The following is a 25,000-nucleotide window of genomic DNA, read 5'->3' as shown; positions in this document are numbered from 1 at the left end:
TTTACAAGTCCATGGCTTTCACTTGCAGTATTCATGTGGGAAGGTTTGTGTGTGTGTGTGTGTGTGTGTGTGTGTGTGTGTGTGTGTGTATGGGTCAGTCTCTCTCCTGCTGGTTAACAGTGTGTGTGTGAGAGAGAGATTAGGCCATTCTTAAGCAGTGCTGTGTCATATCATTTAAGCCAGAGAAATGAAATGTGACTAGGCTCTCACAGAGGCTATGTACTCTTCCTCCTGCTGTCTAAACTCACCAACATATCTCTGTTAACTTCATTCAGATAGATAGTTTTATGGCACTGTCTTATGCAACCGCTCTGGAGATGAGTCCACTGTAAACCAATAACATTAGGAATCACTGTCTTTTTACACAACATATCTAAATATAAGAGACTGCCACCTGGTGGCTTCAGGACTAGCATACCACATCACCATCCAAATAGATATAGATATAGATCAATGTAACTGATGGTTTTGTGTTTCTTCACTGATATGTTGTGGTCTAATTGTTTTATTGTTGAGATAATGATAGTGTGTGGTGTGTTTTCAAAGGATGTACTGATGCCACTACACAAACAGAACAACGTTTGGGCAACGTTTGCGCAACATTTGAACACAGAATATTTGACTATTGCTGTTGATCAGGTTTGTCTGTTCATGGCTGCAGTGTATCCAGCTATGATTGGGTTAATTCACTCGGATAATGCTCCATGTCACTAAGACGGCTAAGATGGTTCTGGAATGTTCTGGGGACATCGTGGTTTATTCAGCTTATTCAAGCGGCCTAGTCCGACATCTGTAGGGTGAGACAAAATGAGTGACTACAGAAGAGGCTGAGTCAGCCAGAGTCATCAGCATGTGGAGTCAACATGAGCCTCAGTCAGATGGTCCCTGGGGTGTGTTGTTCACTCTTTGTTGAGTTCATGCCCTCCATTCTTCTGTGGGGAAAAGTGGAAGCGATTACTCGTTGTGCATATAATAAGGGGGCATCTCAGTTTAGTTATACCGGGAAGTACAGTGGAACAATGAGTGACACTCATGAGTTATGCTCCTGTTTTAGATTTTTTGTAAGTGTTTGTGATTGTCTTTCCTTCACTGCAAGTGTCAGCTGAGCAGGTGTGTTGAGAGAGAGATAGAGAGATGGAGAGAGAGATGATACTGCAGGACTTGAACTTGATACTGACCTGTAATCTCAACCAACTGACTCTCTCAGACCTGACTGGCATTGATCACTCTGTGTATGTGCGTGCGTTTGTGTGCGTGCATGTGTGTGCGTGTGTGTATGTGTGTGTGTGTGGGTGGGTGGGTGTGCGTGCATGTGTGTGTGTGTGTGTGTGTGTGTCTGTGTGTGTGTGTATGTGCGTGTGTGTGTGTGTGTGTGTGTGGGTGGGTGGTTGTGAGTGAGAGTGTGTCAGTGTATCTGTTTGTGTGTTTGAGTATTGGAATATAAAGAGAGGGAGACAAAAAGACAATGAAGAAGTAGACTGGTGCTGTTAAAAATGATGAGAGAGAGAGAGAGAGAGAGAGTCTGCACTCCTTTCATTCCATCACTAAATCAGGTCCTTATCTTTCTGCTATCAATGTAGGGGAATACAGAGAGGAGAACAAAATGGAAGAAAACTCATATTGCCAGTGTGGACCTCTTCCACTCCTATCTTCTCTCTCTCGCGTTCCTCTCTCTTTCTCTCTGTCTCTCTCTCTCTCTGTCTCTCTGGTGCTCAGAGATCTATGGAATTCCCCTGTCATTAAAAAAAAGATAAGTAAGGGATTCAGAGAGATTCAGAGCGAGGAGAAAAACGGAAAGAGCAGGAGAGAAGGTGAGAGTGACAGGTGAAATGAGAGAAAAAAAAAAGAGTAGATCAGAGTGTGTCTCCATCACCACCTTCATCACAGCCTGTCAGTGATGGGATGTCTTCCCCCTGTCACTGTGTGTGTGTACGTGTGTTTGTGTATGTGTGTGTGTGTGTGTGCAGTTGGGTGTTGATTTTGGTGTGCACATCAATGTGTGTGTGCTGCTGTCTATTGCAATAATTTTGATTTCTCACTATGCTGTGTGTGAACAAGAGGTTGAGTGATACATGCATTGGTGGTATAGATATACAAAGTGTGTGTAATTGTGTGATTGCCAGTGTGTTTAGTGTAGAGAGACATAGTTGTCAGGTTGTAAATATGCAGCATGTCAAGACATATATAGCTGTACAGTTGTTTGTGAACTGCGCAGTAGTCAGTTCAATTTGTGTATGCAATGGCTTTGATGAGGGTGAGGATTCCGGCTAAAACCTTTGATGTCAGATTTGAGCTCGATTCTCTGCCGATGTGTTCAACTGAATTTGATGGTTGACAGTCGTTGACTGTATACTCTATACTAGCGATTCACTATTTACGCTCACAAACGCACACTTTTACATATGTGTTCATTCAGTATACACAGACACACTTACTCACTCCCGCAACACTTACATACACGCGTACACACACACACACTCATAGACTCATTCTTATGCCTGCTGACTGGCTTTCTGATGGAGAGAAACACATTATTTAAGCGAACTGTTGGAGTGTGAGCTCAGTTCTGGGGTGGGGTGCAGTGCCTGGGGACTAAGGCGCGTGTGAGCTGGGAGGTGGCTGTTGGTATTACAGCGTAAGCACTCTTAAAGAGCTTAGATCAGGATTTACTCTGATCACTGAGTGTAAAACTCCAGCTTCTCGCAAGACACACAGTGACTGGGGCCTGAGCTATCTCAGGGGGCTTCATTTCAGTCAGTGAAGACCTCATTCACTCAGATAGTACTCCCAGGGAACAGTGTGTCAATACATTTTCGTTATTCTGATAGTACTGACTTGTGTGGGTTCTCTGAGTTCAATGGGTTCTATAGTTTCTCCAGGTTCTAATAGTATGGGTATGCTGAGTTCTCTGGGTTTGGTGGCTTCTGTGTCCTTCCATGGTGAAACATTGAAGTTGATGACAGAGAATGTTTCTTGGGAAAAAAAAGGAGATTGCATTTTTACCACTTTGTGTTGTTGGGATTTTTCAGTATTGACCAATGTTTGTTCACACACACACACACACACACACACACACACACACACACACACACACACACACAGTGGATGTACCCTTAAATGTAAATGTTTCTATTTTCCTAGGTTATCCTCAATGCTAATTTAACACTGGAGCGGTTTCTGTGTGGGCATTTCTCTGCAATTCATTTCATTAATTTATTCTTTGCCCATTACGTCCACTGACATGCAGGGCAACAACAAAAGTCTTCCTCCTCTGTCTGTCTTTGGCGATGTTCTCTGTAGTGCCCCAACTGTAGTTTAAGATCTTTTGTTTTGCTTCCACAGATCACTAACGTATTTTTTGGTCTTCCTTAACATGTGTTTGCCTTGATGTGTCCAGTGAATAGCTGTCTTTGTTATGGAATCATTTTCTTTTCTAATGACCAACTGACCTCCAATGCCTCTGCATGATGATTGCAGATCCTCTTAGATCCTTTTGGGGCATCCTCTGTGGTGCACCACATTATCCAGTCAATGACTAAGTTGAAGAGTAATAGACACTCCACATCCCTGTTTCACACTAGTCTTGACCTGAGAGTTCATGTTACATGCCCTATTCTGCGGATGAAGTTGCTGTAGAAACTTTTCATGAGTTGGACAGTATGTTGAGGAATTCCGTGTGCCTATCTGCTTGTACCATAAGCTGTCTCTGTGCACACTGCCGAAGGTCTTCTGAAAATCCACAAGGTTGATGTAAAGCCGTCTCCGATGATTTTTCCTCGGTTTCACTCGTGATTGGTGAGATCGGAAGCTACAATATCGTTGCTGATTATCTGGGATCAGTCAGGAGGAGCTCAGTCTTCAGGTTGTCTAAGCCAGGAGCTTTAGTATTCTTTAGAGACTTCATGGTGTTCGTGATGTCCTGCTCGTCTGGTGGGGCTATGTTCACATCCAGATCAGCTTCTCCTAGCCTCTAAAAATGGTGGCAGTTGATTGAAAACATCTTGGAAGTGTTTGCCCAGAAAGCCTCCTGTTCCCTCTTTGGAGGAGTGTACCATGCTTGTCTTTTTTAAAGGTGCATAGCTTATTCCATTGTATTTGCTACAGAGCAACTTGGTAATCCTGTGTACGATACCTTGCTTACCCTTGGAGGCTGCAGCCTCTGCATGGTTGGCAAGATTGTTTATGAACATCTATTCCTTGGCTCTTGCCAGTCATTGGACAGTCAGGTTTGCCTCTCTGTACTGCAACTTGAATTGGTCCTGCAGACATTCTGATATTACATCAGAAAGTTTATTCTTCAAATCACACCTGTTCTCAGTGACTCTCCAGGTTTTGGAACTTATCCATATCTTCTTCTTATCTGATTATCTAAAGCCCAGACATGTCTCGTTACTCTCTGTCTATATTGTTGACACTTGGTTCCATATGCTGTTTACTGGATTGACTTTAGGCTAAGTGTGGTATGTCATATTTGCACAGGCCTAGAACCTGTTCTTGAACTGACTGATGAAGGTACTTTTTACTGTGGGCTATTTTGGCTTCTCTGATTCCCAGGTGTTTTGGGACCTGTGCCCATCAGTTTGAGTTTCATATAAACCATTGCAAGGTGATAATCACTGCCAATGTCCAGTCCACTTTTCACTTTGACATTGAGCAGTGAGCAACTCTACAGTGATCAGCAGATGGTCCATCTGGTTCCTGTCCCTACCATTTGGAAAAACCATGTAACTTTATGGATATCAAGGTGTGTAAAGAGTCATCCCTCCTATACCCAGACTGCATGTGGTGCACACTTCATCAGTCCACTTCCTGTTGTTATTTATCCCTCTGTTTCTTGCTCTGTTGTAGGGAGTGTTGTCATTTCCTGCTTTTAGGGTCAGGTTGCCCATCACTGTCATAACAGCATAATAGGGTACTGCTTCTAGTTCTGTTTGCAGCTGATCATAGAAGATGTCTTTGGTGGAGCTGTCACTCGTATTAGTTATAGCATAGTCCCGATTCAGGGTCAGGTTGATTTGCCTTCCTTTCATCCTTGCTGTCATCAACCTGCTATTGACCGGTTTCCACTCCAGCAAGCACCTCTCCATTTCCTTCTTTAGGATGATGGCAGCTTCTTCATGATGTTGGTTGTCATCTCCGTCAGTGTACAGCATAGCATGGTTATTAGTTTTCCAGATCCTGTCCATCTACTCTCACTGATTCCCAATATGTACCTGTCATATTGTTGCATTTCCACTGTGGTTTGTACCAGCTTGCCTGTTTGAAACATGGTGCAAACAATCCAAGACCAAGACTGGTCGTAGTCTTGCGCTTCAATGGCTCCCCTTCTGAGTTTCACCACTGGTCAACATATGAGCATTGTGCAATGATTTTAAAGGACTGTCACACATAGTAATATTTACTACCTCTGTTGGGTTTTCCCTAACATAAAGATTCTTATGGGACAGGGTTGTAAGCCTTGTGTCCAACCTCCTGTAATCCACAGGAATGGTGGACACCTCTTAGTCTGACCTCTACCCTTTAACCTATCTGGCATGGATGGCCATACAAGGAACATTGCTCCCATCAGTTTAGGACTCCAGAGCCACGACAAGACAAGACTGTGAAGATTTCCATGCAATAAACACTGAAAATTACCACCGGTAAACACTGCTACTTGTACACACGTTGTTACTTGTGTTTTAGTATTGTATTTGATTAGTGAAAAAATTCTCCTACAACATGGAGGCTTTGCCCTGCTGGTTGCCTTCGACTTCTTTGTCAAAACACTAACCCAACAGTCAGCTCTTTGTCCGCTCGCTGTCAATCACTGACCGAAAAGATCTTTTCTCCCCATCAATTCACAACTTAATCTGTCCAACCGTCCATCAGCCTGGCTTGGTCTGAATGTTTGGAGAGGGTTTAGAGAAAGTGACTGTGGGAAAAATGTGTCTGTTGTTTGCATGGGTGAAGAGAGAGAGAGAAGGAGAGAAAGAAGAAGAGAATTAGTGATAAAGAAGGAGAGAAAGAATGAAGGAAGGAGAGATGGCTATCATGTCCACTGTTCTCTTATAGCTCTGAGTTGCTGTTTGTTCCGTTCATAGCTATAGCCCTTGTTACCACAGTAACATCACACTAACACCCTAGCGCTATCCTCTGCGCACTTATGAGCCTGCTAGTCTCTCAAAGAGAGAGAGATTGTACTTCTGTTTTTATATTTGGCCATAGTTTCTGTTCATTGTTATTTTCTTTTCTTTAATTATTGTCAAGTTTGTGACTGATTTAATAATAAATGTACTATATCATACTCTGTAACTCGATTTTTAATTGAATTGAATTGAACTGAACTGAACTGAACTGAACTGAACTGAACTGAACTGAGCTGAGCTGAACTGAATTGAATTGAATTGAATTGAATTGAATTGTGTGTGCGTGAGAGAGAGGGAGAGAGAAAAAGAGAGACAACAAGGGAGAAAGACAAAGACAGCGAGAGAGAGAGAGAGAGAGAGAGAGAGAGAGGCAGCAGAAGACAGAGATCAAGAAGTGGAGGAAGGCAGGGGGATATATATATATACATATATATATATATATACATATATATATATATATATATATATACATATATATATATACACATACATATTTGGGATTGGAGAAAGAGGGATAGAGGAGTAATAAGAAGGGAGGATGAGGGAAAAGAGAAGCTATCTGCTGTATGACTTCTAGTGTCAGGTAAGGCTCACAGGTTAATATGAAAACTTGAGTGGTTTTCTAAGTGGTTTTTATTTTCATTCAGTCAAACAAACTGATTCCAACTCACATGTATGCATAGACACACACACACAAACACACTAACTGCTAAACACTGACACACACACACACACACAGTGTTATTGATAGATGGTGGTTGGTACAGTAATAGTGTTTCAGCTGAGTGGACCCGCAGGGACATTGAGCACTGTGTGTGTATCTGTGGGTGTGAATGTGTGACACACAAAATGAATGTATGCCCTGCTATAGCCTTGAATAAAGCCCATAACAGGAACAGGTTTTTGTTTTTTTGTTTTTTTTGAGATAATAGCCAACTCTATCACTGTACACAAACACAGTCACGCACACACATATGCACGTGCACGCACACACACACACACGCACACACACACACACATATCAAATCTAATAGTACCACTGCTCTCACCCATGTATATACAACAGTGGAAAGCAGTGGTCTGGCTGTGTGGAGTTGTGTGGTCAGACTGTCTGTATATGAAATACACTGTTTAACCAGTGGAGTAAAAGAATCAGGATCAGAACCACACAGTTTCTCATGTACAACACCTGCCCTGAAACAGCTGCATATGCACAGTGAAACTCCGCTTTCTTACACACATTTACATTACATTTATTTAACCAGCTGTACGCGCGCAGTGAAACTCCACTTTCTTACACACATACACATGTCCACATGGGACAACATGCGAACACACACACACATACATACACACACACATACATACACACACATACACTTTTAGATAGGAAAACAGCACATTTGCTGAAGCTAACTCAGAGCTCACTGTCTTGCGCACACACGCACGCACGCGCACACACACACACACACACACACACACACACACATATACACACAAACAGCTTTACCTTCAAATGGACAAAAGTGAGAACTTTCACGTTTTTTTTTTTTCTTTTTTAATGAAAGACAAGAAGAGGCGGCTGGAGATAACAGTTGATTGATTATTTGTTTATCTTTTTTTCCAGTTGTCCTCTCTGAGATATCTTAACTCAAGAACTCACACATGAATCAGCATTTGGACAGACATTGCGCTAGTCTGTGTCTGTTTCTGTGTGTGTGTGTGTGTGTGTGTGTGTGTGTGTGTGTGTGTGTGTCTGTGTCTGAATGTATGATAAATGAGTGTACCTTTTGTGCATGTGTTTACGAGTATGTGTCCTACCAGTCTTTCCATCTCCACTGATTAAAAGTGTGTGTAGGACAGGAAAACTCTGATGTCTTATCTCACGTACAACAGCAGTAGGGAAAAGACGAGATACCTAACTAACACCCACGTACCTGGCATTAACGTTCATAGCCTAGGGAATGAACTGTCTGAGCTGAGACTGCTCCATAACCTAAACAGCCCTGTGTGCTGAAAATACCATGGACGTTTGCCTGCCCATGCGTGAGAGTGTTTTATAAAGCTATGCTTTGAGGACTGCACAGCCAAACCAGGGGAATGCAGCTGGTGTCTTCAGAAGGCCCCGCCATTTCCTTTGAACTCGCCGTCTCCTCAGCAGTTCACACGTGGTGGTGGTCGTTCGTTGGATAAGCTACAAAAAAACAAAACAAAAAAACAATAGAAATGACTAGAAAAACAAAAAAAAATCTGTCAAATGGGAAAACGGAGGCACAATGGTTTGCCGTAAACCATTCAAACAATTCCCTTGTTGTTTTCTCTCAAAAGCTCTTCAGTTCTCCTCTTACAAAGACTGAAACACCCAGTTAGGCTGCACCCTCCAGCATCTCATGTGTATGTCCCTACACAGTGCCTCTCCCTACACAACCACTACATCCTAACAACAGGAATAGACCATAATAAAGGCTTCGGAGAAACTGAGTCTTTGGTACTCACCAGGAAAATGATAGAGCCCTAAAGTGACAATAGGGCACATATAGGATGATTTTTTAATGTCTATGCGAGCAGTATTAGCAGTCATTTACATTTAAATCAGATCTATTTATTAAGCCGTCTCTAAGTAGAGCACATCAACTGAGAGCCAGTGTCCAGTGTGTCAGGATACACTTTTGGTTGTGTTTTGGTGCAAAGCAGTCATCTGAGTGCAGATCATTGTTGGTGTTGCAGTGTCTTTGCTTCAATCAGACATTAGGGTAAAGGACAGGTCAAAGAGCCGACGCCCACCCAGCTGGTGTGCGCGTGTGTGTGCGTGCATGTGTGTGTGTGTATGTGTGTGTCTGTGTTAACGGAGCAGAACCGAACAGATGAGGGCTTACAGATGAGACAGACATTGACTCTGTCTTTTTAGCACACACACACACACACACACACACACATATTATGATGTAGATTATTCTTTACGACCTCAGATATTAATTTATCACCTCTGTCTCTCTCTGTCTATCTCCATAGGCAACAGATAACGACATTGGCACATTTGGAGTGGTGCGATATTTCTTCAGTGAAGAGCCAGACCAGTAAGTTTTGAATTAACTCTCTCACTCACTGTGTTTAATTTATCCTAAGTTTATTAGATAAAATCTTCTCTCGTGTTGTTATTGGTTGAGTGCGAACTTATGTAACTCCCTTTCCATACACAATTTGGGTGGGTGTAATTTTTGTTTTCTGTTCTGTCTGTGTTCTCATTGGTTGGATTTAATCACAATACTGTGCATACATGCCCTCCCCAAGTTTTTACTGCTTGGGTATAGATTTAATTTCCTATGTAAATTTCTCTCTCTGACTTTGATTGGTAGGATGTAATGTCACTCTTCCATCAGATTTTCTCTAGATGAGGAGACAGGCTTGGTGACTCTGAGGGACCGGTTGGATTATGAACTGATGCGACGTTTTACCCTGACGGTTTTGGCTCGTGATGGGGGCGGAGAGGAGACCACTGGCAGACTGAGAGTTAATGTGTTGGATGTGAATGACAATGCACCTGTCTTCCAGAAGGAGGCGTATATGGGCTCTCTCAGAGAGAATGAACAGGCTCCCCAACAGGTGGCCCGAGTCAGGGTGAGCACAGTGTCTGTCAGGATCTGTGTGTGTGCGTGTGTGTGTGTGTGCGTGTGTGTGTGCCTGTGTGTGTGTGTGTGTGTGTGTGTGTGTGTGTGTGTGTGTGTGTGTGTGTGTGTGTGAAAGAGAGAGAGAGAATACTTGGCCTGTGTCAGATTAGTTGGCAGTAACGTTACACACTCCTGTTCTGAATATGGCGACGGTGAGGAATTGCCCAGCCGGAGCGGGAAATGTGTAGTCAGCAATTTGCAGCCTAGTGTACCAAAACCCAGTACAGACAGAACGAGGAAAAAGACAAGATGAGAAAGAGGGAGAGGAGAAACCGGTTTGGAGAGAAATATGTTTTGTTTCTCCGTATCCTGAACTTGAATTTTAATCTCTCTCTCTCTCTCTCTCTCTCTCTCTCTCTCTCTCTCTCTTTTTGTGAGTCAGCTCTGTCATTTTCTCTCCCTCACTCCTCAGATTAGAAAGATCAGAGAAGCGGGAACGTTTCTTATTGGTCAACATCTTCAGTTATTTTAATTCGTTTCTGTGAACATTCAAACCTTGTGTCATAGATTCTATACATAAATTCTAGACAAATAACCGTCACTTCTGTGAGAAATTATCAGACAACATGTCTACTACTCTCTTCTATACCACAGCTAAAATAATTATTCCATTACTATTATTCTGATATTTGGAAATCATGTCATTCATGAAACACAACACTGTGAAAAAAAAAACTAAACTTACCACAAACCATAAGGCTAGCCTGTTCCCTTTCAATAACCAGTTCAGGACAAATGTGAGTAGCTATCTGACCATAGAACATTCCTATGTATTTGTAATTACACAATTTATATTACTTGCATATTGCTGCTTTGCTGATTTATAGACCATGATATAAGGAGCATCTTTTGGGATAGAGATGGGCAGTCTAGACCAATCAGGCAATGCCAGGCAAAATTTACATACACCCTTACCCCAGGTTTTTACTGGTAGCGTGGCATCTTAATTTTCTATTCAAATGTCTAGCCCGTATTCTGAAGTTTTGAGGGGCAAAACAAACTTTGGGGAAATTGTAACAATATTATAGACTCTCCTGGTGTGCACATGATGATATTTTTCTGATATTTTGGATGCTCACAGGATGGTGTGGTTATGCAAAATTGATGGATACCCTCATGACACAACTTGACCGAGCAAATTGGCATAATGGAGTATATGCCAAAGCTGTGCGCTGTACTCTCAGCACTGTTACATAATTTCATTTAAGCTCTTTCTCTGTATTTCTCTCTCTCTCTCTCTCGCTCTTTCTCTCTCTCTCTCTTCTTCATGCAGGCGACAGATGAAGACTCTCCACCTAATAATATCTTGACATACTCCATAATTTACGCCTCACAATTCAGAAATTATTTCCGTATTACTATGGTGGAGGGATATGCAGGTATGTCTCCCACACAACATACAATACCGTTTCATTTCTTTCACACACACACACACACACACACACACACACACACACACACATATGTACACACGCACACACTCACACATGCACACACACACAAAAACAAAGAAGCATGCATGCATGCAAATGTCAAAACAGATTCTGACACTCTCACTGTAAAGCACAAGCTTTAGAATGGGAATACTGGTTCCCCAGGGTTAGCTTCCAGTCTCAGAATTCTGGATTACGTTATGCACAATTTTTAACTGAGGCAAACATCATGTCTGACCAAAATGTAAATCATCAGCTGCTTTATGTTGGCCATACCCTTACTGTCTATAATCCCCCTCCCCTCTCTCTCTCTCTCTCTCTCTTTCTCTCTCTCTCTCTCCCTCTCTCTTTCTCTTTCCCCTTCTCTTTCTCTTTCTCTTTCTGCAGTGATTACAGTGGACAGGCCACTGGACTATGAGCTGGTCCCAGGTGGAATGATCTATTTGACCTTCATGGCCAGAGATGGGGGGAATCCTCCTCTCAACAGCACTGTTCCCATCACTGTGGAGCTGTTGGTGAGTACACATGTCCCCTCTCCTGATTTTCAGTGGGCTATTCCAATGTGCTGTTGTTTTCATACAAAAGGAGACCCTTCATGTTGTTTGACTGAGTGTCAATAGTTTCTTGGGAGGAATGGGCACTTCAGCACAGTAGTTCTTTGTATGTGTGCACTGATTAAAAAAAAAATGTTGTGCTGCCACACATATACAAAAACTGAGACACATACACATATATACTTTTACACACAAACATGTGTAGAGAGTTCTCTGATATACACCCGTTTTCAATCCTGGTGCTGCGTGTAAATTTGAATGGCAGTTGGCTGTTAGTTTGCATGGATAGTTTTGCTTTCTCTCTTTGGTTTATGTTAATTCTGTTTTTCTCAGGAGGTTTAGGGAATGGGTGTTTTATCCATGGATATTTCATTCTCTGTCTGACATTTCTGTCCTTTTTATTTCTCTGATTATGATTAGACACATTTCATTTACCACAAAAGCAGCAGGGGTTTCATATTTTGTCTCACATTGTCTCTCTCTCTCTCTCTCTCTCTCTCTCTCTCACACACACACACACACACACATACACACAAAGAAAAGAGAAAAACTCTCTGTCTCTCATCCTCTCTCTCTCTCTCTCTCTCTCTCTCTCTTTCTCTCTTTGAATCTTTCTTGCTTAGTTTTGTGTTGGTTTTACTGTGTGTGCTTGTGTGTGAGTATGCACATACACTTGCACATACACAAGTATATGTTTGTCATTGATAGAAATAAGTGTGAATGAGAGAGAGAGAGAGAGAATTTATTTGCTGCACATAATCTCAGTCAAAGTCAAACATTCTCTATTGAATCTCACTGTTCTCCATTTCTGTATTATAATAACCAATGTTCATTATTCCCTTACATTTACATGCACCCTGTCGGCAGATGCTCTTGCCCTGAACCTCTCAAAACATTCTGTTTGCATGACAAATGAATAAAAGCACACATGCGCGCAAACCCAGGTGATATGAAATTAATAGACACGTGGAATACAGAAATGGAAAACATGTTCAGGGTTTATGTGACATAAAAAGCCAAACTAGGCACACAGCTGTTCACAAATACTTGAGCTCTATAACACAGATACACACAGAGTGACGAAAGAACCAAGAAAGCTGTTTGGGCTACATAGGATGTAGTGAGTTTTCTTAGAATGTATTAAACATGTTTGATGACCTGAAACAAGGAAATTTCAACAATTAAAATAAAATCACTTTCTATTTACAGCTCAATAACAGAGTTTTGAGCAGTGATCTTGTCTGTCTGGTTCATGAATGTTCACAACTTTTACGCTTTCTAACAAGATTATTCATAAAATAACAACAACAACAACAACAACAACAACAATAATAATCATAATAATAATAATAATGATAATGACTTTTTCCCAACAGGATGAAAATGATAATCCACCTGAGTTTAGCCAATCATCTTACATCATCAAAATTCCAGAGAACATTGTCGCAGGTGCGTCATGACCCCATAAAGGAATGTAACTATTTCTCTCTTTGTCTTTCTCTCTCTCTCCCTCTCCCTCTCCCTCTCCCTCTCTTTCTCTCTGTAGTCTTTTGCAGTTTCTTCATTGTGATTACAGGTTTTGTGTCAAGTCTTTCTCAACAAAATCAACTCTGTAGGCTATAATCTTTTCAACAAAACCACATAACCTTTTTTTTACTCATTCAATTACCTTTTTTCCCTGTGTGTCACCTCTCTCTCTCTCTCTCTCTCTCTCTCTCTCTCTCTCTCTCTCTCTCTCTCATTCTTTCTGCCTCCTTCACTCTCCCTACTTTATTTGTTTGTGTCCCTTGCTTGTTTCATATCGTTGTTGTTTTCATTTTGTTGTTGTGTTTATAAATGCAGAGAGTGCAGGAGGTGGTAAATTGAGTGTCCAGTGTAGAGTCGAGAGGGGCAAAATCTTATGCATTTATTCACAAAATGCTTTTATCTGCAGACAATAGCTTCTGTCTGCTATCGGCAGAGGAAATTAGATTTATTTGACTGTCAAAGTGCGTGCGCTGGGCAGAGAATGGCGGACATTTGAGCGGCAGTTGAAAGGGGGCGGGGTTGGGGGGGGGGGTTGTCAGAGGAGGAGGAGGAGGAGGGGACAGGGACTGAACAAAGACTCTAGATTGAGCAGTGGAGCACTTTCCATCTCCTTCTTTTCCCTAACTCACTTCTCTCTCTCTCTCTCTCTCTCTCACTATATTGATCAGAGCCAAGCCACCAAATAAGTTGATAATCCTCAAATCCATAAATCCACTTGAACAAGCCCTGTCAGTGGAGCCTTGTAGGGCACTAGACTACATCAGTTTTTTCAGTTTGCTCAGTTTGCTTCTGTCTCTCACTCTCTTCCTCTCTCCTCCACAGTTGTAAGTTGTATTGGTTTGTTTCTTGTTCTTGCTTGATCTGTCTACCTGCTTGTTTATCTCTTTTTCTCTATTCTTTTTTTTTTTTTCTCTCTCTTTCTCGCCCCATGACTTCATGTGTTCGTATGTTATGTGTGTCTGTCTCCCAGGGGCGACGGTGTTGTTTGTAAATGCCACAGATTTGGATGCGTCGCGGGAGTTTGGTCAGGCTTCACTCATCTACTCCCTACAGGGATCAACCCAGTTTCGGCTAAATACACGCTCAGGTCACACACTGTCGAACAAACAAAGAAGGAAACAAACACACAAACACGCACAATCGCACACGCACACACACACACTCTCTCTCTCCCTCTCTCTCTCTGTCTCTCTGTTTCTCTCTCTCTCTCTCATGCACACACACACACACACACACACTCACACACATACACACACAGTCCATGCATGTTTGAAGGGATCTGTTTGAGTGTGTCTTTAATCAGGGGGAAACATTAAACTTACTCATTAAAGACATTAAACCCAAGGTTAAAACAGTGGGAGGGAAGAGAGGTGTAAAAAACAGAGAAGAAAGTGAACAAAGTCAAATGCTCTGGGGAATAAATAATTAAATTGAAGAGTGTGTAAATGTGTGCGTGTGTGTGTGTGAGTGATGCCTTAGACAGAGGCTGCTGTATTTGTATGTGATTTTCTGAGCTGAATGTGAATATTCTTTTTGTATGAGAATTTGGTATCAAGAATCAAGTGCTGTGTTCTTGTTTTTTTTTTTTTTTTTTTTTTTTTTTATAAGGTGTTTTGATGTGCATGCATGAGATGTTGAGATGAATCAGTACATTCTCTTGCGCTGAACACTAGTTTTGAATGCATCTATCTGTGTGCGTTTACAGGTGAGATCACTACAACGGCACTCCTGGATCGTGAGGTGAAGTCAGAGTACATTCTTATAGTGCGTGCCGTGGATGGGGGGGTGGGACCACTGCAGAAAACTGGCATTGCCACGGTAACAGCTGACATAAATGCACATTTACCTTTTTTTTTTATTATTTATTTCTCTCTGTCAAATGATTAGGTTTCTCCTGTTTATTTCTCCAGTCCTTTACTCCTTTGTTTCGGCTGATGTACAGCACAGTGCCTGCTGCTCTGAAACAGAGCAGAAAACTACTCAGCTCATTTTATTGTCTACTTTTGTTTCCTAATTTTCCTTTCTAATTTGCTTTTCTAATTTTCTTTTGTTCATTTAACTGTGGTAGTGATGATCAATGTGGGCTGGTCTCACCTACACCAGCTCGGGTGACTGTTGTGCAAAAGTGAGAGTTGCGTGACTTTGGGTAATTAGGCATTAGACAAAGGGAGAATGAACTAACTAAATAAAGTCATTAATTCTGAAATACGTTTGCTGTTACCACCAGGTCAACATCACCATTTTGGACATCAACGACAATGCTCCGGTTTGGCAGGACGAGCCGTACAGAGCCAACGTGGTCGAGATGAGCCCCATCGATACCGATGTCATATCAGTGAGTTTCAGCCTCTGACCTTTGACCTTTGACCTTATAGCCCCCAACCCATCACGCACCTAACTGCAAACTAGGACCTGTCTGAAGGAACAGTTCTGCTCACCTACGAATCAATCCATTTTTTAGCAAGTAATAACCTTTTTCAGTCAATATGCAAAAAGATTTTTGACAACACTGAATGGAATGGTTATATTTAATCACAGTGTGAGGTGGCAATCTGTAACAGCTGTGGAGTATAATTAGTCTGAAATGGCATTTTTTAAAATGGTTTTTCCTCTGTGGTGGTACGCGAGATCTGATAGAGCAATCTTTAATGTGTTGGTCTAATGTCACTAAGTCTATGATTTAATATGCAGCCTTTAATGAGAGTTTAAGGTGTGTGGATATTTGTCTTTTTGAACCTGCTGGAAAACAGAATGGATTCACTTTTTGAGAATGAACTGTAGGGAGTAGATAGGAGTGAAAGAGATGAGTATCACTCTGTGTGCGTGTGTGTGTGTGTGTTTCTGGGTGTGGTAGTGGTGAAAAGGCTTGTGTGTTTCAGTAATCCTAAAAGTGATACTGCCTTGAACAACACTAGCTGCTAGTTGGGCCTCCCAGGGCAGTAAGGTCAGAAGTGAAGTTCCAGATAAAGAGCAGCCCCCCCCCCCCCCCCCCGACCCCCACACTCAGTGACCCTACCCCTCAGGATGGTTGTCCTGAGCTTTCTCTTGCCACCAGATCAAAAGAGGGTAGGACTTACACTCTGGAACGGGCCAGCCCTTCCTTCACATTTAATCCAGTCTCTGTGCAGACCCTGCTTACACCTCTAAGTCCTCTGCTGATGGAATAGAGTGATGGGGCCAGGCCCGGGAGCCCCTGGCTCCAGCTCTACACAGAGGAAGCATGGACCTGATGGTCGTAGTACAGATGGGAACCTGGAAAGACATCTTCTTTCATCCACCTCCCATATGACTAAGCAGCACCCCACTTCTCACCGCCATACGGGGGAAGGGTCTAGTATGTGTGTGTGTGTGTGTGTGTGTGTGCGTGTGTGTCTGTGTGTAAATGTCCGACACCAACCTTGAGATGTGTCAGTGCCCCGACAATGATGCGTGTTTTTATGAGTTTGTTTAAACGTGCAGGTCACTGATACAGACACACCCAGGTTGTTAACACACACTCTGAGTGTGTGTGTGTATGTGTGTGTGAGCTCTGTCCTTCCCCCTCCTCATGTCTTTGCTCCAGTATGGTTGCTAATTAAGCTGCTGATTGTTTGTTAATTAACATAGTGCCGGTGAGCTTAATTAAGAGGGTCCGACTGCTAATTAAAATATAGCCTGCAGTCAAATGCATATGCAATTACTCGACTGATCTCCAGGATCAGCAGTCAGACCAAAAAATCTCTTTGAAACCGTGTTTAGGAAGGAGAGGAAATGCAAAGGCATTTGACTCCTCCCTCACCTTCTTTCTTTTTTCTCTCTCTTTCCCATTCTCTCTCTTTCTCTGCTCAGTCACTGCTATGAATTAGAAACTTTCCCTGTTTTTTGGTGCTGACCAGTCTCTGTGTCCAGACTGTATTCACCAAGTCTCTGTGTCAGTCTCTTTGTCCAGACTGTGTTTGCTGAGTCTCTGTGTCAGTCTGTGTGTCCAGACTGTGTTCGCTGAGTCTCTGTGTGAGTCTCTGTTCCCAGACTGTGTTTGCTGAGTCTCTGTGTCAGTCTGTGTGTCCAGACTGTGTTCGCTGAGTCTCTGTGTCTGCCTGTGTAGATAGCAATAAGTTATCCAATTAATCTGAGCTGTTTTTGACTTCTTTTTAAGCAGATTTTAGTGTTAATCAATATTCGTCCTATATTTCATGAATATATTCATATATAATCAGCTTTTTACATTTTAGTTGCACACACACCAACACTCTCAGCCAATCAGCATCTAAGTTTTAAGATTATTGGTGGGCTCTTGTGCATGCAGCCAAACAAGTGTTGCTCAACATTATTATAATAGCAGCAAATAATAGGAACAGTTTTATATGTGCACTCTTAGCTTACTAGCTGGCATCACATAAACTAACCAACTTACCAAGTCACAATGTCCAAACATTGCCTGAGGTGCAAGTTTTATAAGAACTGATATGCAAATCGGTTTTTCCAGTTCACTGACACTAGAGTGTATGGCATATGTGTATGTAAATCATTCTGTAAATAAAATATTGTTTTAGCTTATTGGGTACATTAGTTTGTTGTATGCAATCTGCTGCATATATATATAGAGCGCGAGAGAGAGAGAGAGAGCGCGAGAAAGGTTCAGAAATGATTTTTTTACTCCAGTATTGGCACATCTAGATTTTGCTAAGCCCACCATACAACAAATATCTGGTTTTGCTGCAGGCACTCAGGTTGTGTTCACGGAGTCCATTTTCATATCAGTGTAGTTGGTCAGGGAGAATCTGTCCCCTTTTATGGGATCAGGCTATCTTTAAAGAGTTTCTGAATTGGCAAAGTTTTTCTTTGTTTAATAGCAGTCAGTGAGGACAGATAGTATTATAACAGACTATCTGTACTATTTGTTATCACCATACTCAAGGTATACACATTGCTCCAGGCTACTCCTACATCTCTCTCTCTCTCTCTCTCTTTCTCTCTCTCTTTCGCTCTCAGACACTCAGACATTAACTCAGATATGGACTGGGATTGGTCACTCTATCCTCAGGTCACCTTACTCTTCAACTCTGCCCTCACTGATCAGTCAAGTGGCCCCCTGTATAGTAACAAAGCTCTGAAGGGCCAGCCTTTTGGCTGTTGCCATGGTGACTGAGGACTACCTGTAGAGTTGTCATGGAGGTGTCCAGATAGCCAAAAGACTCAGTTACAATGCCCTAGGCTAAGAGACAGAGACCCAGAGAGAGGGAGAGAGAGAGAGAGAGAGAGAGAGAGAAGTCTGCAGCAGCTGGACAGAACGTCGATTGAGGACTTTGGACAAGAAAGGCAACATGATGAGATAGTGAGATTGAGAGAGGGGGAAAAGAAAAAGAGAGAGAGAGATAGGCAGCATGCATTCATCCTTTTAAGCTTTGATTTACAGCACTTCTCTAAACCGTGGCTAATTTATAGCAGCCGTATCATTTAAATGGATCATTTTCCTCAGGCTGATTTTCCAGCTGAAATCGAACCTTAGTTCAGCAGAGCAAAGTGATTACACACACACGCGCGCGCTGTATGTGAAATTCTCCACAGGGTTCAAATCCATTAGATTTACTCACTGTTCTCTTCTGTATGTCAGGCCTTGACACACACCTTCTCTCTCGCTCTCTCTCTCACTCTTTCCCTTTTCATCTGTTAATAATTAAAAGCTGGTGAACCCTTTGTTCCTCTAATGACCAATTAAGTAATTTCCCCGCCTTTCTTCATCATGGCAATGAATAATTAATTGACTGCTTATAAAACAGGGCGGAGTTTTACGCAGTCCTGTGTATGGCTCACTTATCATGCAGTACAGCAGGGAGACATTCTTCATTTTCTACCCGATGATAGACAATAGGGCAGTATCTCCTGTGCTCCTGTTTTTCTTACACAAAACTCACAGTTTCTCATGATGTCCAACCCCCACCTGCCCTACCATTTCATTCTTATGTCCATCTTGTTTTTTCTGTTTGACCTCCGTTCCTTGTGATTCTTCTCTTTCTTCCTGTATTTTATGTCTCATTTCTAATTGTGTTCTCCCTGTATCCATTTTCCTCTCTCTCTATTTCTATGTAGGTATTGGCAGTGGACCGTGATAATGGAGTAAATGGTACCGTTGTATACAGTATAAGCCCACAGAACCCATTCTACACCATTAACAGTAACACTGGGAAGATCCGGACCAGTGGAGCAGTTCTAGACAGGGAGAGTCGAGACCCAAGAGCCACACAGCTCATGAGAACCATCATTGTGTCTGCCACCGACCGTGAGTTCTAGACCCGTTCCAGAATCGGTCACACTGATCTCACACAGGACTCCCCACTGTCTGTCTGCCTCCCATGCTGACTGCCTGACTGTCTCTCTGTCTGTGTGTCTGTTTCTCTGTTTGTGTTCCTGTCTGTCTGTTTCACTGCTTGTTTCCCGGTCTCTCTGCCTGTCTGCTTTTCTCACTGTTTGTCTGTGTCTGTCTGACTGGTTACGTTTTTGTGTGTGTGTGTGTGTGTCTGTTTTCTCACTCATGCCTGTCTTCTTGTCCATTTATCTAGATGTTTAATCTGTCTGTCCGTTTCTTTGTGTCTATTTTTCTGTCTCTGCCTTTTAAGTGTGTATTATATTCAGTCAGCACCTCTCTCTGTGTTTGTCTCTGCATATTAGACCCATGACTGTGCTGTGCACATAAGCATACTGTGATTGCATTTAATACCATATGACTTATGCTATAGAGTTGGACACTAAACCTTTCTGCAGAGGTTTTTATTATAGTAGTAAACTCGTTCCAGACTTGTTGATAGGTTTTTGTTGAGTCTGTGCATGTTTCTCTGGCTCCCTCTACAGTTGGCACACCGCCATTGCAATCCTCTGTCAGCACCACTGTGTTCGTCAACTTGCTGGACCTCAACGACAATGATCCCGCTTTCCTTAACCTTCCATTTGTTGCGGAGGTGCCAGAGGGCCTTCCCATTGGCTCATCTGTGTACAGGGTTAGTGTGTCATTAGACACTTTTTATTAAATAATTAGGCTGTTAATAGTTAATCTATCTATCTATCTATCTATCTGTCTGTCTGTCTGTCTATTTTATCTGTTTTAACTTTTAACCTTAAATCTCTGTACTCCGCTCCCCTTTGCTGCCCCTGTGCTGCGTGTACAGGTTCAGGTGTCAGATCCAGATGAGGATGAGAATGGGATGGTTACCATGGCACTGCAGATGGGAATGCCGCGGTTAGATTTCCGTCTGAACACCAGTACAGGTGTGCTGGTGTCCACAGCCACGCTGGACCGTGAACAGATAGCTTTATACTTCCTCCGAATCATAGCCTATGATGCTGGCCAATACCCACGGACCTCCACCAGCACACTGACTATCACAAGTAAGAGTGTGTGTGTGTGTGTGTGTGTGCATGTACACGTGTGTGCATATGTGTGCGTGTGCATGTGTGCATATGCGTGCGTGTGTGAGAGTCTATATCATAATACTTTAAAGGTTGTGGTGCGGTTGAGGTTCTTAGGTCCTCAGGTGATAAGCTGGCTACCAGGATAAGAGTGTTTGCGTGTGTGCATGTGTGCGTGCGCATGTGCGTGTGAGCGTGTGTATGTGTCCGTGTGTGTGCGAGTCTACATCATAACACTCTAAAGTTTGTGGGGTTGAGATTCTTAGGTGATAAGCCGGCTAACAGGATAAGAGTGTGTGTGTGTGTGTGTGTGTGTGTGTGTGTGTGTTCATGTGTGTGTGTTTAAGTGTATGTGTGAATGCGTGTGTGCGTGTTTAGGCATGTACATAGAATTGTGTTCCTTACATTGCAGTAGGTAATCTCAGTAGTTATCCATTACATTTGACGTGTATTTTTCTTTTTTTTTTCAATCATTATTGACCAGATTGTCTAAGTAGGAGTTTTCACTTGAACAGATAAATGTCTGTACACACTGTCACACTGAGACTGAATATTGAAATGGGTTGGTTAGACTGGGATGGATGAAGTCTTCATCTATGGTAGAGTTCAAATTTGCTCCATGGTAGTGATTTCTACAGTCAGTGTTTCAGTGCCAAAACCTGGAATAAAAGAATAACAAAAGAAGAACATTTTTTCCAGATAAAGCAAATTAAAGAACGTGAGACACTTCTGAAGTCAAGAAATAAGTAAGTTCTCACATGGTATTTCTCTCTCTCTTCTCTCTCTCTCTCTCTCTCTCTCTCTCTCAGTTCTGGATGTTAACGATGAAACTCCAACATTTTTCCCACATGTGTATAATGTGTCTTTGGAGGAGAACGTGCCACGGAACCACGTGGTTTCTCGTCTGAACTGTTCTGACAATGATGCAGGACTCAATGCTGAGCTCAGCTACTTTATAACAGGTCAGAGATCAAAAGAGCATTCTCTATATTTGTACGTGCATGGGTGCCTCGAATGAAGTGTTCTACACTGTGTGTTCTTGTTTGTGCATGAGACTGTGGGCGCATATGTGTTTGTGGTTGGCTGAATGTGTGTGTGAGTGTGTAGGTGTGTGTGTGGGTATAGGTGTACGTGTGTGGTGTATAGGTGTGTGTGTGTGTATAGGTGTATTTTCACAGATATTGGTGCATAGTCTCATTCCAAATACATGTTTTTAAAAAAAAAATAGCCCAGAAAAACTGGATTATGCAGTTTAATTGCACTTTAACACAGAAAATGTAACATTTGACTATTTTATAGGTGGGAACCAGGATGGGAAGTTCAGCGTCGGTTTCAGGAATGGAGTCGTGCGGACAGTAGTGGGCCTCGACCGTGAGACACAAGCTTCTTACACACTCATCATCGAAGCTATTGGTGAGTGAGCTATACGTGTGTGCGAGTGAGTGTGTGTTAGTGTGTGTGTGGTCTTGTGAGTGGGTTTGCGTCTGATAATAGACACATGCACACTCTTGCATGACTTTGACCTGTCTCTGTGAAGTCCCTCTATTGCAGAATCTCTTCCTTTTTTGTTTAAGCACCCAGCTGATCGTCTGCTGCATGCCTTGGTGTCAGAGGTGTGAAACTAACGTGTTGCATAAAATCAGAAAGAAATGTCAGTTAGATTGCACTGGTTCTTGAGCCACATTAATCAGAACATTTGCCGGCGGCTTGTGAGTTTGTATGAGGAAAAAATGAATTGCATAAAGACTTAAAATCTTTCAACTTAGATTTGTTTTAAGTAATGTTCTGATAAAAAACACACACACACATATATATATATATATATATATATATACAGTATATACTATATATATGTAACCATGTATAGTGTCAGGTAACCAAATGCACAGAAATAATCTTGAACCATTACCATGTGTTTTGCTTGTATGAATTGAATGCTTTACAGATCATTTACGCCAAAGCTTTGAAAAAGCTTTTAAAATTTTTTTTCTTTAAAAATAGATCTGAAGCTATTCAACTGATGTGAGCATGTCTTCAGCAAAGGCAAAGGAGCTCATTTCCTCTCAAAAAGAAAACTAGTACATGGTTGAAGAAATTTTGAGGTTTCCTGTTTTTGTTGAAACTGTTGAATGTGTTTGGCAGAAGTTTGCACTGCTTCTCCTGCTGTTTCTGGTACTAGCTCCACGTCTACAGAGATGAATCACCTTCTGGAGAGACAGACGAAGAGAGAGAGAGAGACAGAGAGAGAGAGAGAGAGAGATTGCTACCCTAATAGACAAAACAACACAAAAATGAAGATGACGTCGCACTTTCTGTCTTTTTCATTCATTCTTCACTGCTGGCTACATCAGGGTTACAGTGGCTTGTTTTGTTTTTTTTTTTCATTTCTCACCCTTGAGAAATATTGCCCAACAGAAACATTTGCAAAAAAAAGATTCTGACACAATTTGTTCCAAAGCGCTTGCACAAATGGGAATTTCCCCTTGAAGGGGACATACTGTTTGTGTGCGTATGACAGAGAGAAAAGGGTAAAAGAGGCATTGTCAGATTTTCTGTGTTGTCTGCGCTCTCTGTCTCTGTCACTCTCTCCAACTGTCTGTCCTTCTCTGAGACGTCCCATACCAGGCTCAGGCAAGCCTCTGTGTGCCTCCGTGTTCAGAGGCTGACAAGACACTCCAGGACAAACCTAACAAACTTACACCATATGAGTATACCATATGACAATGCACACTAGCCAAACGTCACTAGTTCCAATTCAACGATTCAATTGAACTCACTTGATTTATTTTTAGCATTTGTTGCTATTCAGAGCAAGCTTGTGTGTGTGAGCATAAGTGTGTGTGTGTGTGTGTGTGTGTGTGTGTGTGTGTGTGTGTGTGTGTGTGTGTGTGTGTGTTTGTGGGTGAGTATGTGTGGGTTTCAGAGTGCAATACAGGACTGTGATTGTATGTGTTTGTGTTGTAGATAATGGGCCTGCAGGTGGAAGGAAGACAGGGACAGCGACCATATATGTTGAAGTTCTGGATGTGAACGACAACAGACCCATCTTCCTCCAGAACAGCTATGAAACCAGTATACTGGAGACTGTACCCAGAGGAACCAGTATATTACAGGTACACAAACACATGACAAAACACACACTAACTAAAACTCTCTGAGGCAGATTCAGGCAATGCAGATTAATTACAATTCCCCATAGTACACACATAGAAGTGCCGTCCTTTTTCTAAACAATCAAATCACAATAGCTGGTTACATTCGTTGGGTTTTTGTGTTTCTTTTGGATCCATGCATGTATTTCTGGTGTTATGGCTCTGTGTGTGTGTGTGTGTGTGTGTGTGTGTGTGTGTGTGTGTGTGTGTGTGCGTGTGTTTTGTGTGAGTGATGACATCATCTCCACATGCTCAGTTCAACCAGATTTGACTTAAAAAGGTCACTATGGTGATCTCTGACTTGCAAAGAATTACCACAGAGCAGTAACCATAGCAATGCATTTAGAACGACCTCAGAATGTCCAGAGTCAGCGTAAAGCCTCTGTTTAGCACTGTTATATATAGCACTGTACACACACACACTCAGATACAGATACACAGTTTTCACAGAGACGGTGTTGTCATACACACTCATATCTTAAACAGCAAAATTTAATATTTGCAGTACCATGACAATATTCCAAAACATTTTTTTACAGAAAGAAGTCTTTTTACAACATTGCATGAAGATTTGAAATCAGAATCAGAAAGATTTAGCAAACATTTGCAAATAACTGAATTCCTCCAATTTTTAGGTTTGAATTTGTAAATCATTGGATTTGAACAAAAAAAAACCCCGAACAGAATATTTCCACCATTTTCTGAACTCTCAAGTAAAATGAATATGCAACAGAGAACTTGTCTTACAAATTAGACACATGTTCACTCAAACATGATCTGCAGCATACAGTACACAGAGATAAACACACACACATATACACACACACACACACACACACACATCATAGATCAGTTATGGCTTTTTCTGGCCAGTCTGCCAATACACAAGAGTAAATAACACCACTAAACAATTTAATCTATGTCTCTCCATTAGAAGAAACCCTATTATTTTGTAGTCTTGGACTATCATATACCTTGACAAAAGAACTGAGAGAGGAAAAAATATATATGTTTGTTTTTATTCGAAGTTTAGAACCAATGGTTTGGCCAAAATGATGTCCCTGACCAAACCTGAGGGAGATTACTCAGAAAATTAGTCACTCACTCTCCCACCACCAATCAAACCACAGCATTTAACCACATTAACCCCTCCCC

General features: G+C 41.9%; 1 protein-coding gene across 1 annotated transcript in view; it reads left to right on the top strand.

Annotated features, from left to right (window-relative positions):
* cdh23 (cadherin-related 23) overlaps positions 1-25,000 on the top strand; it is a 172,409-nt gene that overhangs the window by 104,443 nt on the left and 42,966 nt on the right. The window contains exons 13-26 of the mRNA XM_030770929.1: positions 9,141-9,205; positions 9,509-9,746; positions 11,070-11,175; positions 11,617-11,744; positions 13,160-13,232; positions 14,281-14,397; positions 15,016-15,128; positions 15,538-15,645; positions 19,380-19,569; positions 20,139-20,284; positions 20,453-20,672; positions 21,503-21,655; positions 21,993-22,106; positions 23,658-23,806. Coding sequence (XP_030626789.1) covers positions 9,141-9,205; positions 9,509-9,746; positions 11,070-11,175; positions 11,617-11,744; positions 13,160-13,232; positions 14,281-14,397; positions 15,016-15,128; positions 15,538-15,645; positions 19,380-19,569; positions 20,139-20,284; positions 20,453-20,672; positions 21,503-21,655; positions 21,993-22,106; positions 23,658-23,806 — 1,920 coding nt within the window. The remainder of the gene's footprint in view (positions 1-9,140; positions 9,206-9,508; positions 9,747-11,069; positions 11,176-11,616; positions 11,745-13,159; positions 13,233-14,280; positions 14,398-15,015; positions 15,129-15,537; positions 15,646-19,379; positions 19,570-20,138; positions 20,285-20,452; positions 20,673-21,502; positions 21,656-21,992; positions 22,107-23,657; positions 23,807-25,000) is intronic.

Source organism: Chanos chanos, chromosome 4 (assembly GCF_902362185.1).
Source record: "Chanos chanos chromosome 4, fChaCha1.1, whole genome shotgun sequence".
In the NCBI taxonomy this organism is placed as follows: Eukaryota; Metazoa; Chordata; class Actinopteri; order Gonorynchiformes; family Chanidae; genus Chanos; species Chanos chanos.
This window is presented reverse-complemented; position numbering and strand designations above follow the sequence as displayed.